The sequence below is a fragment of the Phasianus colchicus genome, chromosome 3, assembly GCF_987193195.1.
Source record: "Phasianus colchicus chromosome 3, bPhaCol1.hap1.1, whole genome shotgun sequence".
Taxonomy (NCBI): domain Eukaryota; kingdom Metazoa; phylum Chordata; class Aves; order Galliformes; family Phasianidae; genus Phasianus; species Phasianus colchicus.
In genome coordinates, this window is record NC_143438.1 from 21260391 (window position 1) to 21288272 (window position 27882).

At 35.9% G+C, this 27882-nt stretch overlaps 1 protein-coding gene across 6 annotated transcripts in view; it reads left to right on the top strand.

Moving 5' to 3' along the window:
• The window catches only part of CDH18 (cadherin 18), a 237469-nt gene that overhangs the window by 88914 nt on the left and 120673 nt on the right, over positions 1–27882 (top strand). For all 6 annotated transcript variants that reach the window (XM_090137067.1, XM_090137068.1, XM_090137066.1 and 3 more), the window contains exon 4: positions 27545–27839. In XM_090137067.1, the coding sequence (XP_089993193.1) occupies positions 27545–27839 (295 nt within the window). The remainder of the gene's footprint in view (positions 1–27544; positions 27840–27882) is intronic.

The window sequence follows — 27882 nt, forward strand, 5'->3', positions numbered from 1 at the left end:
GATTTGCACTGTGTTGTTTTAAATGGAATTTCACCTTGCAATGCATCTTAAGGATAATGCATCCTCATCAATCTATTACAAAACAGGTTATGTAAGAGAAAAATATTAAAATACCTCCCACACATCTTCCTGGGCCCAGCCTCACCCCTGCATTGTTGACCCCTTCACCTCCCAACCCTGAGCAGTACAGGACTGAGGAATGGGTTTCAGTGCTTGACAGCCCCTTTCTGCTACCTTCCCCCTCCTCACACCATGCCCTGCTTCAGCTGAGCCTTCCCAGCGGCTGAGAGGAAGCCCCACTCCAGCATGGCCTCCTGCCCTGCACTGCCAGAGCATCATAAAATCATAGAATAGAATCACAGAATAATCAGAGTTGGAAAAGTCCACTAAGATCTCATCCAACCATCAGTCCATCTCTACCAAGTCCACTAAATCACGTCCCCTAGTACCACACCTACACATTTCTTGAACACCTCCATGGATGGTGACACCACCACCTCCATGGACAGCCTGTTCCAATCCATCACCACTCTTTCTGTTAAGAAATTTTTCCTAATATCCAACTTGAACCTCCCTTGGCACAATTTGAGGCTATTACTTCTAGTCCTGTCGCTATCACTCATCTCTGTGCTGGTTGCACTTGTAGTCCCTCCTCCACCTCTCCCCCGGGTGCAGGCCTGGCTATTTCTCCCCCTGTTGCAGCTGCTGGGGGAGAGGGAGCATTGCGCCCTCCCATCACCAGGCTCTCCCGAAGCGCCCACCCTTGCCCACTGGGCCTTGTAAGGTTTAAACTTCCCTCTTGTCCTTTTGAAACTCATCATAGAACGTAGTCTGTGAAACTTAAATCACACTCATCAATTTCCAAATCAATCACCTCTGTAAACATTTATTTTCTAAAATACACAAGCAATTTTATAATTATACTGGAAACTGCCAGTCTGTAGACATAAAATATATATATATATTTTTTCTTTTTCCTTTGCTTTTCAGGATTAACTTTAGTTCTTGACAAGCAATTAACTTTCATTTAAGTAGTTCTTAGCAGAAGCTTATTAGCTGCAACTTGTATGGTTGTTGTTTTAAATAACAATGAAAAGATCACAAACACCTTTGTATGGAAAGAAAGTGATGAAGTGATATTAAGATTATGCTCAACTACATTGAGATACAGCCACAGTCTACACAATGTTTAGCCATAAGAAATGACTGTTTAATAAGCAAGCTAGTCATGAAATCTCCACAAAGCTGGACTTGATCTTAAGTAATGCTTAAAACAAATGCACATGTTCTGCCAGAATAATGCAAAAGAAGTAAAGAAGTTGGAATGGGAGGAGGGAAAGCAGAATTAAATTGTGGTTGTTACCAAATGAGAGAAATAGAAGAAGGTAAAAAATATTTTAGATTTATTGTAAATCACATAAACACACATTGAAGAGATTTTTGGAAGTGCTTGCAATTAAAAAACAAACAAACAAACAAACAAAAAAACATCCTTCTTTGGAAATGTCAGGATGAGGAACATTGTCAGATATTGTTCTGCCAAAAGATGATTATAAAAGGTGTAAAGAGAACAAAGAAAGGTGAAAAAGAGATTTAAAAAATTACTGCTGGAAAGCTTAGGAAACACAGCACAGTCATTTGATACAGAATGCATTAAGGGTAGAGTATCAAACTGAGGTATCAGTGCAAAAGGCTGTGGAGCAAATCAGCAGGTGAACAGTAATTATCACATGTACTTGATGCAGTGATCCAAGAAAAAGTGCTGAAAGCAGTAACTCTAGTACATAAATTCTCATCTAGAACTATCTTGATATGTAGATATCCAAGTAACGAAAGGTGCAGTGATCTCAGTATTATTAATAGTAATATAAAACTTGTATGTGGGGAAAACCAATGCCATTTAATATTAAAAGTATATATTAAGGTAAAACAGTGATCAGTCATGTGAAAATTTGCATTAATTATAAAATCCACTGAGAAAATTGGAAACACTAGCCATAGAGAATTGCAGCAAAAAAGAGTTTTCCTAGACTGAGTGAAATTCAATACAATAAAATATATATAAGACATGAGCTGCAACTGTTTTAACTGAGTTGTCAGTTGCTTCTAATATGACCTCACAGTTAGTTCCTTGAAAAACTTCCATCAGCTCTGTGCTTAGGAACAATCCAATGAGCAATCTGAATATTAGGAGTTATTAGAAAAGAAAAAATAACAGGACCAAACATGTTTACTGTTTCAATCCAGAACATACCTGCACCTCAAACACAAAGAACACTTCTCATTTTCTTCTCCTTTTCCTCAGTTTTACAACAACAACAAAAAAAGATGTGCTGCAAGATTGATCAAAAAAATAGAACATGAGTTTCTGCATGAGGAACAATTTAATCCATATTCTAGGATTATTTGCAGCTGTTCTTTCTGTTTGTATTGAATAGAGGATTTTTCATAGGAAGAGACTCTTTTACTTTCTTGGAAGTTGTACAGGGAACATCTGAGTGTAGGAGAGCTCTTCTGACTGAAAAGAGATGAAAAAAAGTGAGCTTGGTAGTGGACAGGCAGTCATGAGTAGTGTGAGGAATGTGTGAATCAGGAATGAATTTCACTATATTTCGCTTCCTTCTTAAAAGCAGTAGAAGTCATCCATCCACAATAGAAATAAAACCAAAACAGAAACAGACTATGGAAAATAACGCAGTTCTCTGTGAAATTGTACTAATACTCCTAATTAGTCTCTTAATAATGAATTGAGGTAATTCAGCAGATAAAAAAACACACTAAGATGTTGAGCAAGCCACAGTTTGATAGAAAATCCATTCACTTAAGAAATAAGAGCTGCATAACGTAGGCAGTTGAAATTTGGATAAAATAAATATTGACCATCAGAAGCATTTATTCTTATATTAAATATTGCTCCATGTTTGGTCGTGTCAGAGGCTGTTACTGATGAATTCGGCATTCCCAGTCCATCCTTCCTTCTTAGGTAACTATTCCTCTATAAGTCTGTAATAGCATGGCAAGTCCTCTCCTTAAGTTAATGTGGAAGTAGTTTCAACATTTCTCTGTATTGTCTGAAATCAATGGGGCATGTTTCTTTCCAAGCAAAAAGGCAAACATTCATTACAGTATTGTTTCTATAATTAACTATGTTTTCTGTAAAAAAAATGAAAAAAAAAAGAAAAAAGGTTATTTGTGCGTGTGCGTGCGCGTGTGTGTCTTGCAAGTGACTAATGGATAGTCAGCAGCTCCAAATATTGGTGGTATTTTTTTTTTTTCATTGATATTATTTGTTCCTTTTTAGTTCTGACTAAAGATGGTACATATTTAATACTTCTTGAAAATCAGATCCCATTGATGAGGCTCTGTGTAGGAAACCCAAAGCAGAGACCCGGAACTCTCTACTTCCAGCATACATAAGGGAAAAAATAAATTGTTAGAGGTGAAAATTCTCTACCTGTTTTCATTTGTGGCCACTTTCGTACAAACTAGCTGTTAAACTTTCACCTTGAACTATACTCAATCATCTATTATGTATCAATTTCTCCACTGCAGAGAGCAACGTTTTTTATTAGAGCATTCGGTGTTCCTCAAAGTATAGCCACTTCTTTGTCTTCACCAAAGATGCCAGTACTAACTACAGTAGTTCATAGTAGCAGAAAGATGCAAATCACTGGACTAGGCAGCACATAGAGATATACGTGTTTGCAAATCAGAGGGTTAGAGTAATGTTCCTGGTTCTTTCAAGAAGAGAAATAAGAAGTAGCATTATACAGTATTGGTGGTAATACACAGTAACTTCTCTATGACTACTTTTTCATTTGGACTATTTTGATATAGAGTAGAAGAAATCTATTAGTATGTACTGTTTATATTGTCCAAGAAAGTGGGATCCACGACTTCGTACAGCAGTATTAATGCTAATATTTATTTTTGACATTGCTATTTCAGGAGAAATTAAGTAGTTCACAAGGCACATACTGACACAGTAAACAGACATTCTTCTAGATGTCTCAGAAGTGCTCCAGACTACATATTAGTATTTATTTATTTTCTATTTTATTTTGTAAGGGAGCATTGTGGTTTAACCTGACAGGCAGCACATCCATTCACTCGCTCCACCCTCCCACTGGAATGGGGAAGAGAATGGGGAAAAAAGCATAGAACTTGTAAGTTGAAATAAAATCTATTTACTAAGACAGAAAAGGAAAAGAGAAATAATAGTGAGGATAATTATAAATATATATACATACATATATCTATTTACAAAACAATTGACACACAATTGCTCACCGCCCTCTGCCCAAAGCACAGCCAGTCCCTGAGCAGCAGCTGCCCCCCTAACCCTGCTCAGCACTCCTCACTATTATAGTTTTTCACATGATGTCATATGGTATGGAATATCCCTTTGGCCAGTTTGAGTCAGCTGTCCTGGTTTTATCCCCTTTCAGATTCTTGTGCGTCTTAGCCCCCACTGGCATGACAGTAGGAGAAGCTGAACTGTCCTTAGCACTGTACAGCACTGCTCAGAATCAACTGAAACATTGGTGTGTTATCAACATTGTTTTCCTACTGAAGCCAAAACATAGCGTCATACCAGACACTATGAAGAAAATAACAACTCTGTTACAGCTGAAACCAGGACAGGAGGAGAACAATGTTTTGCTCTGTCAGCCTTTTGTAGCAAACAATAATGAAAAAATCCCTAGGTGGGAAGGTGATATAAGAGCGTCAAGACTCACAGGTACACCGGGGAGAATGTGTAAGTTCTCTGTCTACCACAGTCAACAATTTTGTAAATGAAGGTTTCTTCAAAATTGCTAGAACTGTTGCAAATCAATGTTCTTTCTCTCTCTCTCTTTTTTTTAATAGAAAATTTGAAACTCACTGCTATTCAGTAACTATTTTCATCACTGTAATGCCCTGAGTACATCTGTAGGTGCAATAATGGTTTGTTAAGCTGAAGTCTTTTTCAATTGATGGTACTTTTTACCCAAGAAAAATGATCTGCATTGTGTAACTTGGAAAACCAAGTAAATGCAGGAAATGAAATCTTTCCACTGCATCAGTTTATAGAAGGGAGAGCAGCAGTGCTCCGGTTTGTCAGCCATTCTCTTTTACCTTGAGCTCTCATTTAATATGCTCTTTCTTCCCCATGTTATTCCCTCCTGCCTGGTTGTTTCCAGCCAGTGGTTACTGTGTTTTCCAACACCTACATTCTTCCCCTATCAATAGTGCCATTAAAGAAGTGGAGACAAACTGTTCTTCAAGCGTGTTGAGATTCTGCAGAAATATTTTCTCCTCAGTCTTTATTACTCGTCTGAATTCCCTTCGCTAGTTAAAATTTCACTGTAAGATTGCAGTCCCTATTTTCCAGAAATTCATTATTGCATGTGTTACTTTTAGTCTTACTTGTGTCGTTGTGTTGTGTCTACAATTCTGTTGCACTCTGAAATGTTCATCACTCCACTGAAGCCCATAATTAACAAGTAGTTGGGCTGTGTAAGAGAGGACTCTGTTCCTCCCATCTCCTTGTCTTCTTCTATGTTTAGGTATTGCACAGAGAGCAATATGCATCTCTGCTGTCTTGCTTCAGCAGAACAGAAAGATGGAAGAGTTGAAGGTCTGCAGCCTACTAAACAGTAAGAATAGCATCTCATATGGTAATTAATAATATCTAGTAGCGTATTAACATATTTATGAGTTTTGTGTGTTTACACTGAGTTTCTGCGTAACTCCAGCAAACCATGCTAACATGGAGATAATCTAAATTTCACAGACTGGCTTCTCAGCTAATGTAGGATGTGAAACACTGGATTTATTCTCTGAATTGTATTTAGAGATCCATCTTCATCCGTAGAGAATCAAGGAGAGTTTTTTACAACATACTTGTATCTTGAGATCTGTGTCTTAGTTGTTTGTTTGATGCACCTTCTGAAGAGTTTCTAACAGAACCTGGTTATAAGTTTTGTCTGTGAAGTTTTTCCAGAGGAGAAATCATGAATCAGCCTTGTCTAATAAGGTGTATGGTTATGTGATGACATATGAGGAACGTGCTTTCTCTTCTGGTAGGCATTGGAAAAATATCATGTGTGGAGCAGAAAGTGCAAATATTAGAAGAACTTACCCAAGTGTCTGCTGTTCAGTTGGTGTCTGTACACAGGAACCAGAGTACAGTTGTTACAGTGAACTTGTTTGGTTACAATTAAGGATATTTCATTATTTGTTGAAAGCTGATTTGGGTCATCTTTTCAGTTCTATCCTTCTTGCAACATGTAGATATTTTGGGGTATATAGATAATTTTGGGGCTTTTACATGAGTTATATGAGACATGTCTAAATTATGAAGCTAAATAAAATGCTTGCCATAATCCTAAAATGGATGATTCATATCAGAATGCAGAACACTTTTTACAATTCCTGTGCAATTACTGTATCTAGGTATGTAGGTAACTTTGCTTGTTGCTTTTCGAGTTAAAGCAAAACAGTTGTGAATATGAATTATTAGATGCAGCTTTGAAAAATGAAATGAAACAAAAGCTTTGGATTCATCAAAATCAATGTATGTACTTTCAGGGAGTTTTGCAGACCCTCTTCCTTCAGAAAGGCCTCTAGGCATTACATTAATGCTTGTTAACATCCTGCTAACAAGCAGATGCTACATTTGCAGTTGGCCTTTGAAAAGTTTTTGTTATGTGGAGGTGGCAGGGCCTGGATAAAATAATGTGTAAAAGAATCTGAATCATCTATCTGCTTGGACATTGTGTAAAGGGACAGTTCTTCTCCAGAGTTTGATTGAGAAACTGTGTGACTGTGTCTCGATTATTCCTGTGTGTGAGATGTACAAGAGAAACAGATTGAATAATTAATTGATTAATTAATTAACCATGATGTACACTGGTTAGTTGAGCAGTGAGTGTTTTGTTTGAAGGCCTATGATAGTAAATTTATTTTACTGACAAGACGGAAACTGAGTGCCAAAGACATCTGTTTCTGCATATGTATAAACCTGCTGATGAGGGAGAAGAAATGATTCCCAGTTCAACTGAAAATTTAACTATATGTTTGTTAAATAAAATGTTCATAAAAGAATAGCATTTATTTTCCTGTTTGAGAAATTAGAAGTAAATAGCAAGCAGACCAGTACTATGATACTGACCAGTAATATTGTATATTTCACATTTCCACTTTATTTTTCCATTTGTTCAAAGATGTCAAGAATATTTTTACAGGTTTTTTGCATTGGATCTGAATATCTTCTATAGACATACTTTACTCTTTGAGTTGATATTTTTATATTTGAGCTGCTCCCTTACAGCTGTTTTTTGTTTGTTCATTTTGATTTCACAAATACTTACCAAGCTAAAATAAGTTAAACTATCAGTTTGTTTTTTTTTTTTTCCATGTAAAAAGGAGGGTTGGACTCTTCATTGAAGCACTGGATTGTATTTTGAAGGCAGGGTGGATGGTGGAGAGAGACAGCATCCAGAGCCAAGCTGTAAAACAGAGGAGGGCAGTGCAGGTGTGCAGGGTGCACTGCAGGTGTGCTCTGACAGTAGTGATTTTCTTGCCTGCTCCAGTACTGATCCAGTCACTCATGACTCAGGACAGCAAGAAGGGACATGACTGGAGGAGTGGTGAGTTAAAGACAGGGAAAATGTGGAAAAAGGAAAAGGTGAGAGTATGAATAAGAAAACTTGATGAGATTGGCAGCCAGAGCTGGAAACATGAAGAGTATAAAAGGATGGCAAAGTGAGGAAAGATAGAACTCCTTTACAAATGAGGATCTCCATGTATTTGAGGTCTCACCACTTTGTTTGAATAATGGACCACAGATAAGAGGGAATATATAACGAGTGTGTATGCACCCTTGTAAGTTCAAAACACGTTCTTTTCTTTCAGCATTCCTCCATTTATAGAACTCCAATAAATCCCCTCATGTTTCTAAATGTGAAGAAATTATTTTAATAAACTTGTGTAGTACATCAAATTTGTGCAGAATAAAACATAATATTGGCCTGTTTATATATTATTCAGACAGAAGAATAATTAACACATGATAAAAGCTCTGACAACTAAGAAAGAATTACTGATATGATTGCATTATTTTTGTATGTAAGCCTATTCTAGTGAGAAGATAAATATAAATATCTATTTTAAGAAATGTAAGAAAACGAATAAATCTGCTTGTTTGTAAAACCTTATGTCTACTAAGAAATTTGAGCAAGAACAGCCTTCTTACAGCCTCTTACAAGATGCTTGTTATTTTGTTTTTTTTTGTTTTTTTGTTTTTTTTTTGGTGGGTTCTTTTTTGTTTGTTTTTTGTGGATTTTGTTTTGATCAAGGAAAATGTGTTGTGATAGCATTTCAGCAGTCAACACATGCCCATAAGATAAAATAAATGTTGCTGGCATGTAATGGAATAATAATTCCCTGAATAAAAATGAAACCTTTTCCCAGCCCTTTACAAATGCTTACCTTGAATGTTAAAGTTTGATTTATTCATGGAAATGAACTAGTTTACCTATCTTTAATCAAAGCAAGATCACAGATTAGGAGAAGATGATTTATACATGAAGTAGCTAAAATGGTTTTTTAAAAGGCCACAGTTTCATAGGTCAGGAAGAAACCTCAAGAGATCATCCATTCCATCCACCTGTAGCCCATGGTGGCAACAGTTATGACTAAAACCTTCCTGACAGATTTTTATCTGTTCTGTCTCATTTAATCTGTATTCTTTTGCATCATCTCATTCATTCAGTTTCTTTCCCTCTCTGATTTTTTTTTCCTTTCTTTTTTTTTTTTTTTTTGTCAAAGCGCTTGTCCACATGTCAGAGTTACTTTTGTATTAAATCTTGAAGTAACATGCACATGGAGGGAATGTTGGAGGGAAATAACTAAAATAATCATGAAACAAACTGAAGTCGTATTCAGAACTAATTAGCTAAAGATATTCAGCCAGCCAGAGTGATTGAGTACACAGTTATTAAGTGTATATGAAATGTTCTGAGAGTGCTGGTGCAGTACAGTCCATACAGCTCATGCAGAGAGTGACCTGTCTTCTTAAAGTTTTAGGAAGAAAAATGCAATCTTGGTTAGTATGCGGGTAGTAATTTTGGGTGTGACAACACAGCTATAGCATTCCTTCACTTCCTTCAAAAATCAGGTCCAGTTACCTCATCAGCTCAGGTTTTATATCACCTTTCTTCCTCTTTTGCAGTAGGTAGAGAAGCATAGCTTTGAAAATAATAATAATTTCCTCAACCATGAAGTGGAGAATAATTTTTTTATTGTCTATAAAAGTGAACGAGTGAAGGGAGCACTTTAGGTTGGATAAGAGAAGGATAGTGCTGTGTAGGATTTATAAACTGTAAGTTTTAGAGATTATTACAATAAAAAGTTGAATTTTTAACAGTGCAAAAGGTGAACTTTCCCATTTCTGGCTGTTAAACAGTCGGATAATATTTAAAAAAAAAATTAGCGTAATTATTATTACTAGAGGCAGTTGAATGGAGTAGTGGCAAGAACACCTTTGTGACCAGACTACTTTGTCAAAACTCTTCTGTTGGTTACTGAATTGAACTGAAATTGAAAATTTGCTCAAAATGTTTCTTTGGATGAATTCATACACATAAGGCATGCTTGCTGCTAGTTAAATGTGGGTATGGAACATCTGTATTTGTTGTAAGTAAATATACTGTTTTATTGTTAGGTAATGTTCTGTTTCTGTTGCACAGGCTTTCATTTTCTCCAAGAACATCTTTTAAGACTGAATGAAACTTGAAAAATAATTATTTTAAATTAGAAGAAAAAATATTAAACTCACAAAGCATAGCATGAGGTGTTTGTGCAATGTAAACAGTAAAATACATGGACAGAGGTAAACTCATAACATTATTACTGTAACACAAGTTCATAACATTAGTACCATAAGGCACACTATTAGCCTGCAACTAGCTGTGCTAATCACAGTGTACTTTGGGCTGTGAAACTGTTTTCTGGATTTTTATTATAAATTGAATTCTACTTTCGCAAGGCTTCACATTGAGCATTTTGAGAACTTCACAAGCAAGAATTATCATCAAACACTAATTTTCTGAATGATACTGAAAGCACCTCTTCCAAGAAGGAAAAAAAGTATCATATGAATTCATATGCTGAGTGTCCTTAATGTCTTTCTGCAAATTTATCACAGCCATATCTTGTGCTTTAAGCTGACTGACAGAAACTTTCTTCTTTGTATTAGAAAAATATGTAGAATTGTGAAAATTACCATAATTCTCCATTCAAAATTAAAGGTAAAATTGAAGTTTAATTTTCTAAAACATTTTTACATCTAAGCAGTACTTCTTAACTTAATTGAGATAGCATGTGTGCTATATACACAAACATACATTTTATTTGCCATATCCCTTTCTATAATTTTCCATTCATTGCACATTTCTTCATCCAGGCATGCTCCCAAAATTCTCTACTTCATTCTGCAAAACTTTAGAACACTACAGCCTGAAGTTTACATTTTCATGTGTCCTTGGAATCATAGTATATCAGCGCATTCAATGTGAATGCAGTTGGAGATGGACTTTAAGGAGCAGTCTTGTCTGTGGAGCATAGAGACAGATGGTTCTTGCAGGCTAGGTTGTATAAGAGAGTCCAGGATGAAGGAAGGAAGAACAAAAGAAAGAGGCAAGATGGCAGTATCTGAAACATATATATGAATATTCTAAAGTACTTGATTGGGAAAGGTTGCTTAGATAATGGTGTGATATACTGAGCTACAGAGTGGGATTGTTGTCTCCTTGGAGTTAATATAACAAACCTACTGTTTCTTGGTGGGGGGCAAGTTATTCCACTGTGAAAATTCTCAGAGCTCTTCACATCAGAAAACTACTCCATTTGATCTTCTGCACCTGCAGACACTGCAGCTCAGAGCTCAGCTTGACTGACAGGGCACTGGACCTGAACAAGCAACTGGTAGGGCAACAGTTTTGAGAGTTCTAATGTTTTGAGAATCACCTTATCCTTCCCTTCATGACTCAGTGTGAATTAACTTAGTGCCTAAGTGGTATTTCATCTACATAATGTTTGCAGGTGTTGCTGACAGCAGAGTGATTATCACCCCTGTGCTCGACAGACCTTCATCCTTGAAATAGGACACATTTTCTCCTTTTGTTCCTTTTCCTTTCAGTGTGAATTTAGTCCTTGGTCTGAAGAAAGAGTAACTCTCCTTTTGTAATATCTCTACCTAGATGGCTACAGAAGTTTCTGAGTAGGGCTGTTATGACATGGCAAGGTGTTGTACACCCATGTCAGTATGAGTGGTTCCCAGAAATGCCAAGTATTTCTGAAGCAATAAAGCTATCACATAAGAACTTTATGCTCTTTTCCAGGTCATCTAATAGCAGATATAGGAGATTATTCCAACTCCATGTCCTCACCTCCTCCCCTTTCCCCTCCCCCCCCCCCTCCCCCTTTTTCCTTTGCCCTACTATCCTGAAAATCTGAAATCTTCTGAAATATCAATTTTCTACCTTTATGGTGCTATCTAGTAGTTACGTATTGTCATTCGTTATGTATAAATTATTCATTGTAGGTATTATAAATCAAAACAAGCATCATTAAAATCAGTATTTGTTACTAAAACAATCATTCTTTCCCTAATTTTATCTATGAGGGTTAGTGGTCCGATCCTAAGTCCACTAGTATTATATTCTGCATTTCATAATTTAAAAGAAAATAATTGTCAATTAAAATGATAATGATCCTGAAACCAATTCAGAGAAATAAGTACTTCTCTGTCATACGGAACTTAAGGATTTGTGGGATTCAGACTGACAACAGGATTCTTGTAAGGGTAAGAAGTTAGTATGATTTAAAAAACAAACAAAAAAATATGTATTCTTATTTATTTTTAAAATGATAGAAATAAATACATTTAAAATGCACAACTTCATTTCCCATTTCTAATTTAATCCATTTCAAGGAAAAAACAGATATAAAATTAGAACTCAGTAGAACACTTAGTTTTGAAGCTAATTTTGCACAAAAAAAAAAATGGTACAAAACATCTGCAAAAAATTTAATTTGGCTGCTTTTTGGAGTAGTCATAAGCCAGATAAAAAGTCACTTTAAAATGAAATAAAGCTCTTTGAATGCTACTATTATCGGAATGTAATAGATCAGTGCCTGATTTTAAGTATTGTTTTTTTTCTTTGAAGTTAATTCGACTCCTAGACATACCTTTCCAATGACAGGTTGAATGTGTTTCGCTGACATTTACTGAGAAGCAGCTTTGAGACAATCTTATTTAGCTTCCCTCATTTCTCCAGTTTCTGTTGTGATGTTGAATACTTATTCTGTCAGTTTGCTTCTCATGCTTACAAATGAAATTCTATACAGTCTATATTTGTGCCTAATCAAACGTGTTTTTTTTTTTTTTTTTTTTTTTTTTTTAATGTTAAATGAAAGGAGGATGGGGGCAGAATTTTATTGAGAATTTTATTGAGCACTCCATTAGAGAATGTGAAATTTACATTTCCAGCATTTTTCTTGGCTTTTGTTAGTTGTGAAGATACAAAATTGTTAAGATTAGAAGGAAGATAATTCCAGCTAATGGGATAATGTTAAAAACAATCCATTGTGAGAAAAAAAATTGTTCAACTCTAACAAAAATGAAATTTGCTTTCATGCTGACTAATGAGCAGTCTGCTTTCTTATTGTTAATTGATGTTAGGGCTATACTGTACTAGTGGACAATAGCAACCCACTAGATTACTCCTTATGTAGGATAAATATGGTTTTAGCAGTGCAAGTAACATTTACTTACTTTAGGATGACTGAGTAAAAGCTTATACTCAGGAGGTGTTTGAAGTACCAAGCTATATATATATATATTTTTTTTTTTTTCCTGAAAATTAATTAATGTTTTTAATCTTCCAGAAACATCTTCCTAGTGTAAGTTAAACTGAGCTCTATTATGTGTTAATGAAATAACTGTGTATCAAAAAGAGAGTGTAGATACTCTGTTTTGGCACCTCCCTTTACTGCTAGCAATAATTTATTTTACATGCTGAAATTCTAATTATGTTCTGAAATTAACTTTTATATTAATTTTCCTATCATTTTACACATACTGTTTTAAAACATTACTTGTACCCAACCAGTTTCTTGGTAGTCAGAATCACTGGAGATGGTAATGCTATTCTGCCTGAGCATTTTTTGAGAGGGGAGAATGTGTCAGAGAATGTCTGAGAAGAAAAATCACTGAAATGTTCATGATAAATGGCATCTGTATTGATATGTCAGCATAGACATAGCAGACACCAAGGAGAGAAAGATACTGCCTCAAAGGTTGAATAGTCTGTTTGTGGCATTTCGTGTACTTGGAAAACTGGTGCTGGAGAAAGGTCAGATTTTAACAATTCAGTGATAGCGATGAATGGAGCAGCAAGTCTGCAATCCCTTACATGTAAAGAAAGTAAACCCTAATGTTTCTTAATTAGGAGTTAGATATCATGGATAGGACAGTGCATCATGATAAACATAATTTTCCTCTCAGATGTAATGTGCAGAATATAATACTGTTTGTTTTAGTAAATCAATTAGATTCTGATATGATTTGTTGAAATACTTGCCGTTAAAAGTAATTAAAGTGCAATTGTGGAAATTATTTCTGAACTCACTTTTTTAATGCTAAGTTCAATATAATTTACATTAGATACATCTGTCCTGCAGACAAATGAAAGAAGTTTGAATATCAAGTATGTGTGACTTTACACTGGATACTAAGGAACATATATTTGTAGAACTTAGAGGATAAGTTTTTATTTAATTTTTAAAAATTCATATATCTGAAGCTACAGTTCTTCAGCACACCTTCCATGTTTTTGAACACAGAAGGGAGTTTTTATATATAAAAAAAATATTTCTCATAATATTTGCCAATGGTTTATGGGCCATTTTTGGCCTGGTTCTCTGACTAATGGAGTGGGGGGACCCATGGATCCATGCCCGGGGAGAGGGGGAAAGGGGAAAGGGTAGGGAGATGGGCCTAAAAACAAAACAGCAGCATTGAGCTAAGGGAGAAAACTAATTTACTGAATATTATATCAGAATACATGTTAACACTATATAATACAATATAATTGCAACTGAGGCTATCAAAGAGAGAGAGAGCATCCAAAATGGTGGGCCTTACACTAATGCTGAAGGCTAGATGGCTAGGGAGCACACACAGCAGAGACAAGCAGTAGAAGAAGGAGACTGTCTCATGACTTGCAAACGGTTTTCTCTTTCCCTTTAAACAGAAAATGGAAACGGAACAGTGAAAGTCTTCTGGGATATGTAGTTCTTATTTTCTGAGGACCAGGTACCTGGAAATATGGACAATCCACAGAAGTGGAGCATTAACTCTTTAACTCTACATGATGTTATGATGTAGAATACCGATAACAAAAAATCATAAAACCATGACAATATGTTGGGCATATATATTTTACATCATGTATGAATACCTGATTCATGTTTGTAGATTCTTCTTATATGTCCCAATGTACACAGATAAGACTACAGCTGATTTTAGAAACAGACATTTAATGGATTCAACCCAAGAACAATATAAGACAAGAACACAGGAACAATTAAGAATATTTAAAATCTCTCTCTGTATATATATATATGATTTTCTAGGAAAGTAGAAAGCTTTGTCTTTCTGGTTGTAGTTGCAGAAGTTGAGCATCATTTCTTTTTCTCATTAAATATCATTGTCATTCAAAATGAGAATCACTGACCATGAAAGGAGGAAAATGCTCTACACTGTACTGAAAAGATAGCGTGTGGGACTCATAATAACATTGTAAGGTGTAAAAACTACCAACAATTACAGGTTTCACAATACCTCTATACAAATGCTGTTAAGCCAAAACACAAGTCAGTCATAAATTGTGATATCAAATAGGCTTGTAACAATTTTCAGAACGTGTGTCTTAATAGTCCAGGAGTTGTCCTGAACCAAGTCTAAATAATATGGGTTTTATTCCATGATACCACATGAAAATTTTGCAATAGTGACAAGTACAGATGTTTATAGAAAGATAGAGGTCATGATGACTCTAGGAAGAACATGGAAACATTAGCACATTACCTCTTTGAGAAAGAACTGTGTTTGGTGGTAGGTGTTACCTTATTAAAATGCTTAATTACCTGCTTAAAAAACTTTAGCTCAGAAACTTCTCCTTGGTAACGATTTTATGAAGCAAGGACATATGCAAATAAGGTTCTTGAAACTGCCCAATTAACATCAGTTTGAGGTGCAGAAGGCATTTTCCACACTTCCATGGAAAGCATGTCTTTATATTCCTATTCACTGGAATTGTTATATTCTCTGTTTTTTATTTGTACTTGTAAAAGCATAGTCACCACTGTAAAAGTATGATTAGTTTGTCGCTTTTGTTGCATTCATTACATGACTTTCATCTGTGGAGAGGGCTAGTGTTAAATGGGTGTTGTGAATACTGGTACTCCTCTGAGTTATCCAACAGAGGTGTCAAAAGCAGTGTACTTGGTATTCTGTATTATCAACAGATGTTGTGGTGATAGTGACCTTTTAAAGAAACCTGCGGAAACATGTCCTTGTCATGATGGTACAGGGCTCTTTTCATATGTCGTGTGGTGCTTTTTGCCTCCAGTGAAAAGCAAGAGTACGATGATGCAGGGAAAGGGAAAATGACAGGAAAAAAGAAGGTGTGAAAGGAAAACAAATGTATTCTCTTTTACAGGAGATGTAAAGAAAAAGCTGTCACTTGTGAAACATGTGATGGAAACTCTGTAAATAAGCAAGTTTGTTTCTTACAAATCTGAATTCCACACAGTAAGAATACAAGCCACTAAAGAGACAAACGGCATTCTGGACTCAGAACCAAAACATTCCTTAAAGTGTTAAATACTGCAGAGGCAGTGAGTTAGTACTCCAGATCATCAATATTCTGATTGTATTGTCATACTACATTTCAATATTTAAAAATTGTATAACAAATATAGCAATGTATAGCAAATAAAATGACTAAACAATTAAAAATACATGCACTTCTTTTACCTAGAAAAATGCTTTAGCATTAATTTGTAAGTAGCTCACAAAAATATGAATGAATTCCTTTTGAAACAGTGATCTTTGCATTTCTTGACAGTATGTGGTAGTGCGTTCTTTTCCATTTCTTGAGAATGAATTAACTTTTTTTCACCTGAAATAAGAGCCATTGGACAGTAGCTGAACTGTTTTCTTTCCTCAGTCTTACCAATTTCTCAGCAAATTAGCTTCAAAGACTTCAAAACCAAAAATGTGTGAAAGATATTTGGAAGTACAGGATAAAAGGAAGCTGGTAAATTAATTATCTCTCCTTGAACTTTCCCACGTAATGTTTTTTCTCTAATCAAACTCTGTAATTGAGTAAGTAATTGAGTGGCTAACTTAAAATTTTCTCTAGCTGAGTTTACACAGCTGACAAATACTACATCAGAAAATCACACGTTTATTTCTATCTTCACAATATTATTTTGGAAGAGCAAAAGAGTAACAAGTGATTTAGAATATCACGTAGATGCACTGCAGTTATTTTTCCTACAGCTCAGAATAGAATATGCTGTTTAAAGATCATTCAGTGAGTGAACTTTATTTGCAGAAGCACTGTCAGACAAACAACCAAGCAAGCAAATTAATCATACTCTCCATAAGAGTTTTAGTACTGTTACAGCTTTCAGCTCCAGTGAACTATTTTCATCCCTCCCAATTAATATCAGAAGAAATTATACAGAGGAAGATATCACCTAATATAGAATTAATTAATAAGAGTTTTGCGGATGTAACAGCTCTTTGTTTTTTGGAAGTCTGAAATAATCCACAGCTTGGCATTCCTGTTCACTGAGGATATATATATATTGTCTTTTGGAAGACATTTTTGCAGTAGGTGTGTTCCCTTTTTTTCCCTCCATACTGCAGATGGAATGGAAAAGCAGAGTTTGATTCTCTCTTTGTGCATATAAAGAAAATAAATGTACAGCAATCAGAGTAGCTTGATGGGGAAAGCACCAGAAATGAGGGTCAAGAGTATGTAGAAAGACTACAGAAACAGTATGTGAAATCAGGAACTGCATATTTACTCCATAATTATTTCAAACGTTCTACATTTTTTCAGTAAAAAAATAGTTTTTCATTGCTTTGTTGAAATTCCAAACTCTATCATCTTGTGGTGTTTTCAAAGAATATACGTACTTAACTTTTTTTCTAACCTTGACTTTTTCACTATCTTAAGCAAACTATTTATTGTATGACAGTGGCTTTACTTCTCCAGGTAACGATATTTATGATATCATCACTCATTCTAAAACTACTTTTTGTACTGTTGAGGTCGTAGCTGTTCGCATCTGTGAGTGTGTAGCTGAACAATAAGGCACTTACAAACATAGCAGTGCTTCCATGTTGTAAAGAAAATCAGTTGTTTTCTGTGCAAAGAAGCACAGAACAAAAGCATTTTTTATGTGTACTTCTACCCATATGTCGGAGAGGCAAGAGTTTTTGAAATGCTTTCTGTTGGCGTCATACCTCTCGTTGGATTTTAGGAACAACACATACTGAAACAAAATTCTTCCCTCAGTAGTGATGTCATATGGCCAGGGCTTCTTTTAGTGTCAGTGTATCATTAAGGCCTTTGAGTTCAACTCTAGTTAAATGTATGTCCTCCTACATGGATTAAGCAATCTAAGTTGTTACCAGAATTATTCATTGTGGTAAAATGTGATGCTTGAGTTTTGGTAACAGTGGATGAGGACGTATTCAAAACTGGAAGATCAGGGCAATTTTATGTATTTGTCTAGAGTGCATAAGTTTCCTATGCTCCTTTGTGGCATGTGATGTCAGAAGTAACAAAAAAAAACATGCATTGCAGAACAGAATGTTGTGAAGTAATATATCATTGACACAGACATTAACTACTTGTTCATATTCATTGAAGCCAGACTTTTGGCTACCAAAAAACAGAAGAAATCCGCCCTAGATTTTGAGAATTACTAGACTGAATGTCACAATGAAGTATTCATTTGAAGTCTAATTTTTATCTCTTGGCATTTAGTGGGCTTTTCTATAGATGATGCTTTCTTGATGGCATGGGAAAGTTTCTAACTGTTCTGAAATTCTGTAGTCCTCGAGGAATATTTCTATAGCTTTATGAATTCATCCCTTTTGCTTTCTCTGAGAATTGTAGTGTTCAGTATTGCCAATATATCACAACTGCATAAATGGGAGTTTGTTTGTGGCTTTTTGTATCTGATATGTGTTTATTTCTGGGTAAATATGGTAGTTTAAATATACCTCAGTTTACTCATCTGTGAAACACGGATGATCATACTTGCATTTCAATGAGATCTGAAAATTAAAAGCTCTACAAGAGGCTATTGCTTAGTAGGAAAGAAGGGCAAAATGCTATGAGAGGGACAGCCACTTATTTTACAGTCATACCTAGTGCCATTGTGCCTGAATGCTGTTGTTGAGTGTTCTATAGGTTAAATGCAGTGTGTCTCCAATCTGAAATAATTATTCTGGCTATAGAGCGGAACTGGGGAATGAAAAGTCATGTTTTAATATCTGTTTAAAAATAATGGTGGTTTTATTTTCAAATAAGACCCAAACAAAAAGACCAACAACAAGGTGTGTTTTAGAGAAGCTGTTCAACACGCTGCAGTCATTTAGCCCTGGGACCTGCAAACAAGCATGTTCACAATTATAAAATGCTTTTTGCCAGTGTTTGGTTATCATGTTCTGCAAAAAGGATGTCTGTCTAGCTCTTTAAAACCTATAAAATAAATATGTAATACAATACATAACACAGTTCTGTTTTATTGGACAAATAATTATTTCTATGCCCATCGTATTATTAATCCAAATAAAGGATGTCTGAAATAAAAGTCTGAAATACTGCTGTGGAGAGAGTTCATGTGAAGACTAGCAGAGGTGAATTATTTTTCTTATACAAGTGTAATTTCAGATTCTATTTTTCCTAAAATGCATAGTGTTCTTTGAAAATGTAACAGTTTTATACATAAATACGTGTTGTGTTGTTTGAAGATTCTATTTTCTATTTTCTATTTTTCTTGTCATTCACTACAGTTGTTCTTTGGTACAGAGAGAAAATAGAAGCTAATATTGACCACTTGTGTCAGCTTTAGTACACCTGCTGTTATTTCAGATGTTTGCTTATATACCTGTATATTTCACCATTACTCACCCCATAACTACTCCCAAAAAAGTAGAAGCAAGACTTCAGAACTTGCAGAACAGATGTTTGTGTGCTGTACTGTCGTACTGTGAAGTTAATCTTGTTTTCATTATGTTTTTTCTGGATGATAGCAATGTTTTTTTTTTTTCTATGTCAGAAAGCCTATTCAGCAGATGGAGGCAATTGCAGTTCAGTATTCATTTCTTCCTCTGTTTCGCAAGGGTGTGGAATAGCTTCTTCTCAATTCGTGGACACTGGTATGGATTATACAGTTATCTCCAGGGCTAATGATTCCCCCTGAGAATTCCATCAAAAGGTGTGACATTGCCCAGAGCAGTATATTTCATTAAAACATATCTTATAGCTCAGACCAAAGGAAGTAAGTCTGTGGCAAATCTGAGGATGCCTTTACTGCAGCGGCTTAATGAAAATTTCAGTAGTATCGGCTAGACTCTTGTTTTGCAGCATGCACCAATCAGAATAATTTTGTATGCATATTTTACTACCGATATGTTATTGTATCATTTGTTTTAAATTACATGTTGTGTCTACATAAACATCAAAGAAAGTTAACCTGATGGTTCTTCATGCTACAAGATTAAAATAGTTTGTATTAAGTATTTTTAGTATTATACCATCAATTCTTTATACATCTCTGCATTTTTATATTATTAATTAGTGTTGCATAACAAAAGTAAAGTAACAGGTTTTGTGTGTGTGTGCGTATTCTCCTGTCCCTTGTTAGAAGTTCGCAGCTCATGTTATTTGTGCATAATTTTGTTATTCCTCTGGGTAGGACAAGCACTGGTAGGTTTCCCTGGTAGTATTGTGCTGGAGCCCTCTTAGCATTCAGTTAAACTGATTGGCAATGACAAGAGACTTGAGAATGGGGAGTTTTCCTGCTCTTCTTGGAAGAATCTGCTGCTCACAAAATAGAAAACAAAAAATTATTAAAAAATAATAAAAATCATAATAAATATTCATATTATTCTTGTGGAAATAAAACCAATATTTTTTTACTTATGTGAAATGTTACAGAATAGCTAAATTCATCATCTGGTTTGTTGTTGTTGTTGTTTTGTTTTTAATTCAAAATAATAACTTCAGCTCTAAGCTATTTTCAGTTAGCTGAACTCATCTTCCTTCACTGCATACGTGCAGGTATTTCGATGTCCATCGTATCTTTTTAAGTCTTTGCTTCCCAGTAAACTGAAGCAGTAAATACTTAGAATGGTAGGGGATTTCTTCAACACTGCTTTTCTTAACATAAGGTAGTATGAGCTGCCATTATAGCTGTCCCTTTTCATATTATTTTACTTTTTTTCCCCCTACTTTTATAAAGCTGTTTGAGATGTGAGGAATTATTAGGGAGAAGGTCTATTTTTTTTCTCTTATTTTCAGTTAAAATTGTTCAGTAATTTGGAGAAGTGAAGAATGAGTGTAGTCAGGATATTAAGTTGAAGGAATTTCCTGATTCAAAGTAAAACTCATGAGAGACAGGCAAGGGAAAGAAACTGTGATTGAATCCTGTTGCAAAAGAGAGAACTGGTGATTTGAGGAAAAGGAACGGGGCTTATCATCTTCCTACATCCTCCACGGATTCAGTTATTTGTAATCCCAGCCAAGCAGTGATATGGCCCAGCTTTGTAACCTTGTACTGTTGAAGAAATCAGCAAGTTGTGAAGGATTGTGAGGAAGACTGCAGAACTACACAAGTTAAAGAAGGCAAAACTGTAGCAGTAGGGTTATTGAGCCAGGGATTGCTAGTAGTTCAATGATCTGAGAAGAAAATAGGGGTTGTAAAAACAAAACAAACAAACAAACAAACAAAAAAACAAAAAAACATTAGGGTGGGAATCAAGAAACATTAGGGAGGGAAAATAAATGGGAGGTGTGATAAAGATTGTAAAGAGTAGTGAAAGTTGATTCTTCTCATTCTGAATGATGCTTGATGCTTTGTGTTGTTTTTTTTTTTTCAGGGCTGGAGTGTGCCAATACCTAGTCTAGTAGTTTATTAAATCCTACGTATCTTTTAGATGTTAGCCACCAAATAACAACTGTTAAGTTGTATATGCTAACCTTGCAGAATCTCTTTCTACAAACAGAGGTAACCCAGGGTGGAGAATTACAGTCTATTTGAACAAAGAAATGCAAAATTAAAAATGCAAAAGTTTAGATAGTGGTAAAGGAAACCAAGGACCAGATATAAAATCATAGAAAAGCACTAGGAGAAGCACTAGGAGGCATGAAATAAAAGATAATAATAGAATAGAATCATAGAATGCCTTGGGTTGAAAAGAACCATAATGATCATCGAGTTTCAACCTCCTTGCTATGTGCAGGGTCGCCAACAACTAGACCAGGCTGCCCAGAGCCACATCCAGCCTGGCTTTGAATGTCTTTAAGGATGGGGCATGCACAACCTCCTTGGGCAACTTGTTCCAGTGCTTCACCACCCTCTGTGTGAAAAACTTCCAACCAATGTTTAACCTAAATCTCCCCTGTCTTAGTTTAAAACCATTCCCCTTTTTCCTATCACTATCCACCCTTGTAAACAGTCATTCTCCCTTCTGTTTGTATGCTCCCTTCAAGTACTGGCAGGCCACAATGAGGTCTCCCCAGAGCCTTCTCTTCTGCAAGCTAAACAAGCTCAGTTCCCTCAACCTTTCCTCATAGGAGAGGTGCTCCTCTGGAGCCACTCCACGAGTTCCACATCTTTCTTGAACTGGGGGCCACAGGCCTGGATGCAGTAATCCAGATGGGGCCTCACAAGAGCTGAATAGAGTGGTAGAATCACCTTCCTCTCCCTGCTGGCCACTCCTCTTTTAATGCAGCCCAGAACATAGTTGGTCTTCCAGGCAGCAAGTGAACACTGCTGGCTCATATCCAGCTTCTCATTTAGATAGTGAATAAGAGCATAGGAAAATTATAGATCATTGTACAGAAATCCAGAACTGTGTAGATAGAAAGCTTAAAAACAGACTGTTAGAGTAAGAGTTTAAGTGAGTTTGGCAGAGGGATAGAGATTGGGTTACATGCAACGTGAAGAGAGAGTCTGCTAGGCTTAGAAAGAGTTTGTGCCTAGGTGAAGGAGGATTGGCTGAGAGAGGAAGATGAGGAATCTGTAATCAATAGAGCATATTCTCCTCTGGTGTATAAAATTAAATTTAGCCTTCGTAAGTTTCATCATTGCATTCCTCTCTGCAAAAGTCTGTGAATCTCTCGCAAAGTAAGTCAATGTCTTCTAGATAAGGCACCATGTAACCAGTCAGTGTAATTACCAGAACTCAAGTTTTGATTTTGAAATTATGTACATATTATTCTTGTTGTTTATTATTTGTCAACAGTAAGTTTTAAGTTAATATATGTAGTCACTTCAAAATAATCTATATGTATTGTATGGATAGCCATTTCTACCCTGTTTAATTCCATTAGATTAGTGCAACAGTTCTTGATTTTCATCTCAGCTTCAGATTTCAATTTAGCATGCTTTTGGGAATCTCTTCATAATACTTCATTTTCAACAGAACAGCATGCATCTTATATTCGGGTCCAAGGTTTATTGGTAGTCTAGTTAAAATATTGCAAAATTCATTACTGGTCCACCTAAAATCCCACCCACACAACACACTAAGAATCAGAATGATTCAATTAAAGCAAAAGGGAGAAAGCAGTCATACAGTTAAATCACTAATAAACAGACTCTTAGTCAGATTTCTTCTTCATTCTTCTTATCATGCCTGGTTTCTAATTGCGACTTGTCTTCCTCATGCAAGCACAGGGGAGCACAATAATGGGTGGGAGTTGCTAGCATACCACATCCCACCAGAAGTAGGGTATTGTTTTCCTACTTTTTGGATTGGTTTGGGTATATTTTTATCGTTCTCATCTGTGTGCTTCTTTCCTATTGATCTCCACTTCTATACTGTCCACTTGTTTCTGCTTAATTATAGTCATTTAATTGACTTTTGAAAAATACTTAAAGGCAAACTTCTTAAAGTATATTGTCAGTAAGAATTAGATAAAGAAAATGTATGAAGATTAAGGGTGGTGAGCAGGCCTTTAGTTAAGCCATAGGCACCTGAACATTTGAGTCTGCAATGTAGCAATTAATTGCAGTGGTAATATTGTATTAACAGGGCAGCAAGCCTACAGTGTCTTGATTTTAAAGCTGCCAATATGCTTATACAGCAAATTATATCTATTTAACGATTTGTAGTATTAAAGTGAATATAAAAATATAAAGAGACTGATTAACTTAAAAGTTTGTTATATCTCTTCAAGTGATGCTTTTGGAAAATGTTATCTTTCTGCAATTTGTGAAGAAATACTAATGGAAAAGAAGATATTGAATTAGACCTATGGAAGAGAAATGTTTAAGTCTTAAGAAAACAAGGACACCTTGCTTGCTGCTCTGCTAAATCAGTCACACACTGCTGATACAGGCTAGTTAAAGATTGAGGAACCATCATAAATCATCCTGAAGCCAACTTGTTATTAAATATGTCAAGAAGTGGAGCTCACTAAGTTGATAAAGGTGACATTCCAGATATGCTCTTCAGCTAGTATTTTCAGTTTCTTTAATTTAGAAAAGTAAAGATGGGAATAAGACCCAAAAAGGGGATGAAAAATAAATACCTTCTGTCGTCTTCTGGTTGTGGGCAGATTCAGAATATTTAATGTATATATTCTCATTAGGAATATACCATAATAAGCAATGGATAAGTAACATTTCCAGAAGCCACTACATCGCTTAGAACAGAAACTGCGTTTCACAAGAAGTTCTGGACACAGACTGGATGTTGGTGGATTGGAGGTGGTGCTGTCAGGGCAGCATAACGAGACAACACGCAGGGGCCAAAATGTAGGGTATCCCCGAGTGGGCCAGGCATGCTCCAGAGTACTTGGATAACCCCAGTCCCAGGGACCAAAAACCTTCCTGGGCACAGGGAGAGGCCAAGGCTGGGCCGAGTGGTTTTGCGATGAGACTGGCTGGGTGGGGACCATGGACAGATAGGGCAGGGCTGTGGCACAATGGATTCCAGGCCCGCTGCAGCCTAACTGGGGCTTGAACAGGGACAGCTGCGTCTCATGGTGAGTCCAAGATGTGTTAGTCTCTACTGATTAACTGCTGATCTGTAAGATCACAGTAGAACAGATTTAAGGTGAGAATGCTTTAGGAAGCAAGTTGAAGCTACTTCAGAAAGGGAAATAAAACCAAACCTGCTTTCAGCAGCAGTTTAAAAATTGGAATCGAATGTCAGTAAATAATATCGTAGAGCTGTATTGTAATTGCTTGACGTATCACTCTTGTGTTTCTTTTCAATGATGTTCATTACTTCTCTCAACATTTTGAGTAATCATGTTTCCGTTTGAGATATGTTTGTATTTCTTCTTAACTTAAGAGACTCCTGCAATGTTCCAGCTTCCTAGTTCTGACTGGGTGTAGCAGAAGTGCTGTCATGGCCTGACCCAGTGATTGAGCACCTGGTGTGAAGGCAGGGCTAACCCAGGGGAGCTCAGCTGCATGGAGTGTGCCTGAGTGACTGGAATGGGTGGAGGTGGGATCCACCCCTTCCCAGACCTCATTTAAGGGTTGGCAGTGGAGGTAAGAGACTCCTGCTGGAGATCTTTGTGTATCAGAGGCATTCTGGGGGTAAGCATCTTCTTTTTGTCATTTCTGCACCCATGGCTGCTGTATTTGAGTCTTTCCTCATTTTCTGTAACCTAGGAGTTTGTTTCTAAGTTATTATTGCTATACTTTCTATTGTGTTACAGTGGTAGGGAAGGGGAAAAACACTCCTGTATCTTCTGTTTATGTGAGCTATTTATCTTCATTACTGAAGTGCGTTAGTGTCTCATTCTCTAGTGTGTATGTGCTTCTCTAGTAACCGTTGACAGGCATGGTAGTGTCTCATGGAAACAAAACGGTCACATGCTTTCTAGGAGTCTGAAGTAAGATATCTTCTCTAAGGTTACACAAGTAACATCTGAACTGATGAGCAGACCAAGTTACACCGAGTCTGTGTTGCTTTGTGGCTTCCACCTGTCAAACTAACGTGACAGCAGTCGCAAATAAATGGAGTCCACAGACATCCAACTAGGATTTTGCTCCCTTGTTGTCTTCTATAAATCACGAAAGACATAACTGTAGAAATGCAGTCTTTCAAACCATACAGTGCTCCAAAAGTAATGCTATTTACTTATTTTTATTTATTAGGTGGCCTTTTAAGGCGAATGTTAACTTTTTCTAATATGAGTACTTAAGAATACTTTTTAACAAAAAGGAGCCTGCTACAAGGGAAATAATATTCTGATTATCAGAAAAAAAATAGAATAACAATGAACCAGAATTTGGATGCTAAGGTACTTTCTATTGTTGGCTTTAATAAATCTCTTCAGAGACTATTTTGTTTTTTTATAAAGTTTGAATTGCTAGAAATTTGAGTGCATTATTCAATATACACAGAATGCAGTAGTACTCTGAAGATGATAAGGGATGTAACTGGAGTTTTGTCTATCACTACTCAAAAAGAAAGGTGTAAAACTGTCCTGCTGTCCTTTAAATGCAAAGCTAAGTATAAAGACTTTTCCTCTCTCTCTTTTTTCTTCCTGAAATAAAACAGGTCCACAGTTGTGACACTGGTTTGTTTTGGTTATTCGATTGGGTCCTCTTGTGGCTTTGATGAAAATAAGGTTAATTGACTGAAGATAGGCTAGAATTTATATCTACTGATTTTTCTTACTTAACTAGATGTTTCCTTTAGCTTCAGCCTGCCCAGCCTCTTAGAGAACAAGATATAAAATTTGTCACCCTAATTCTGTAGTTTTAATACAGACAAGATGGGAAGTGTCATCAAGTCTCATATGCTTATTCCTTTTACAAATTGCAAGTTTGTTCATTTTAAATTCAAGAAAAGACCTGCCCAAAAAAAAAAAAAAAAAACAAAAACAAAAAACAAGAAAGAAGTGAGAAAATGGCAGTATCTCTGTATTTTATGAATTGTTTGAACCTCCAGAAGCTTTGCTTTTTCTCTATTCATAGTTTATGAACTGTTCCTTTACAAAAAGGAATCTGGAAATTAACACTTTGTGCAACAATAATTGTTAATAGTAATTGGCATTCTGTTTGTGCTTGACTCAGACTTTGCTTAGAAAGTTAGTAATACCACTTTGCAGATACTGGGAGACAGTAAGGACTATCTTATAAGAATAAGAACAGGTACTTAAAATCAGAAAGTTCCCCTTCTGTTTTAACAGCTCTGTATATCTGCACAGTAGCTGAGACTGATCATTTCAGCATTACTCTTTTTTCTCATTTTTTTAATTTATCTCAATAAATACATTTTGTCCTCAAAACAGTTTTGAATTAAAAACAAAAACAAACAAAGTGCAAAGACTCCTAGCATAGCAAAAAATCATTTCTTCCCTCCTAGAGAACACATTGATTTTGTATCTAAATAGACAATTCATTAGAGTCAAGTTAGAAGAACAGAGTTGGATGGATGACTGTTTTTTATTATCTGTTAATGTACCAAGGTGCTTAGTGACTTTTCCAGGATTTTTTGATAAATTTTAAGCTTTGTTCTACTCAAAGAGTGGTGTATTGTACTTTACATATATTTTGTAGCGCAGAACATGCACTAGGAACAATGCAAATGGCAGAATTATCAGTCAAAGTTCATTATTTCATTGTACATAGTTCAAATGCATGCAAATGAGGCAGAAAGGAGAAGAAACGGTTACACTTCGTGGAGGGGTAGAGAAATCCTGGACAGGCACCTGTTTCTGATACATGACACAGTAGAAAGTGATGCTGTCCTTTGGCCATAGGAGATAGTGTAGGTGATTGGACTGAGTTATAGTCATTGGAGCATACTTAATCCTTAGCATGACTGCTTCAGACTTAGCGCTTGAGGCTGTTTTTCTGGAAATGAGTGCTTCAAGGTAGCTGCTTAAAAGGTTTAAAACCAAACCAAAATAAAATAGAAATTATCTCATTTACTAGAATGTTACTGATTCAGGGAACTTTTCTAGAATGAACATAGGACCTTAGGAATCTCAAACAAACAAAAGAACTGTACTGACTTGGAAGTGACCCTGAGTGAAATGATTGTCTTGTCAGTAATAGTGCATGAGGAATTATAGCAAGAGTTGAGTGGGTTAAAAACTAGGCAAAACGATGTTAACAGTAGTAGTATAATTTTTATATCTCTTGTGCAATAACCTTTCATGAAATTTAATAGTCATTTTATGTGATTTTATGTGTATATATTCTACAGCTGCACTCTAATTCCGACAAAGGTGATGGATCAGTCAAATACATTCTTACTGGAGAAGGAGCGGGAACTATATTTATTATTGATGACACAACAGGAGACATCCATTCAACCAAAAGCCTCGATCGAGAACAGAAGACGCATTATGTGCTTCATGCCCAAGCTATTGATAGAAGGACAAACAAGCCACTTGAGCCTGAATCTGAGTTTATCATCAAAGTACAGGATATCAATGACAATGCACCAAAATTTACAGATGGACCATACATTGTTACTGTGCCAGAGATGTCTGAAATGGGTAAGGAAAACAAGTTACTCTATTCAGCAGTTTTTTTAACAAA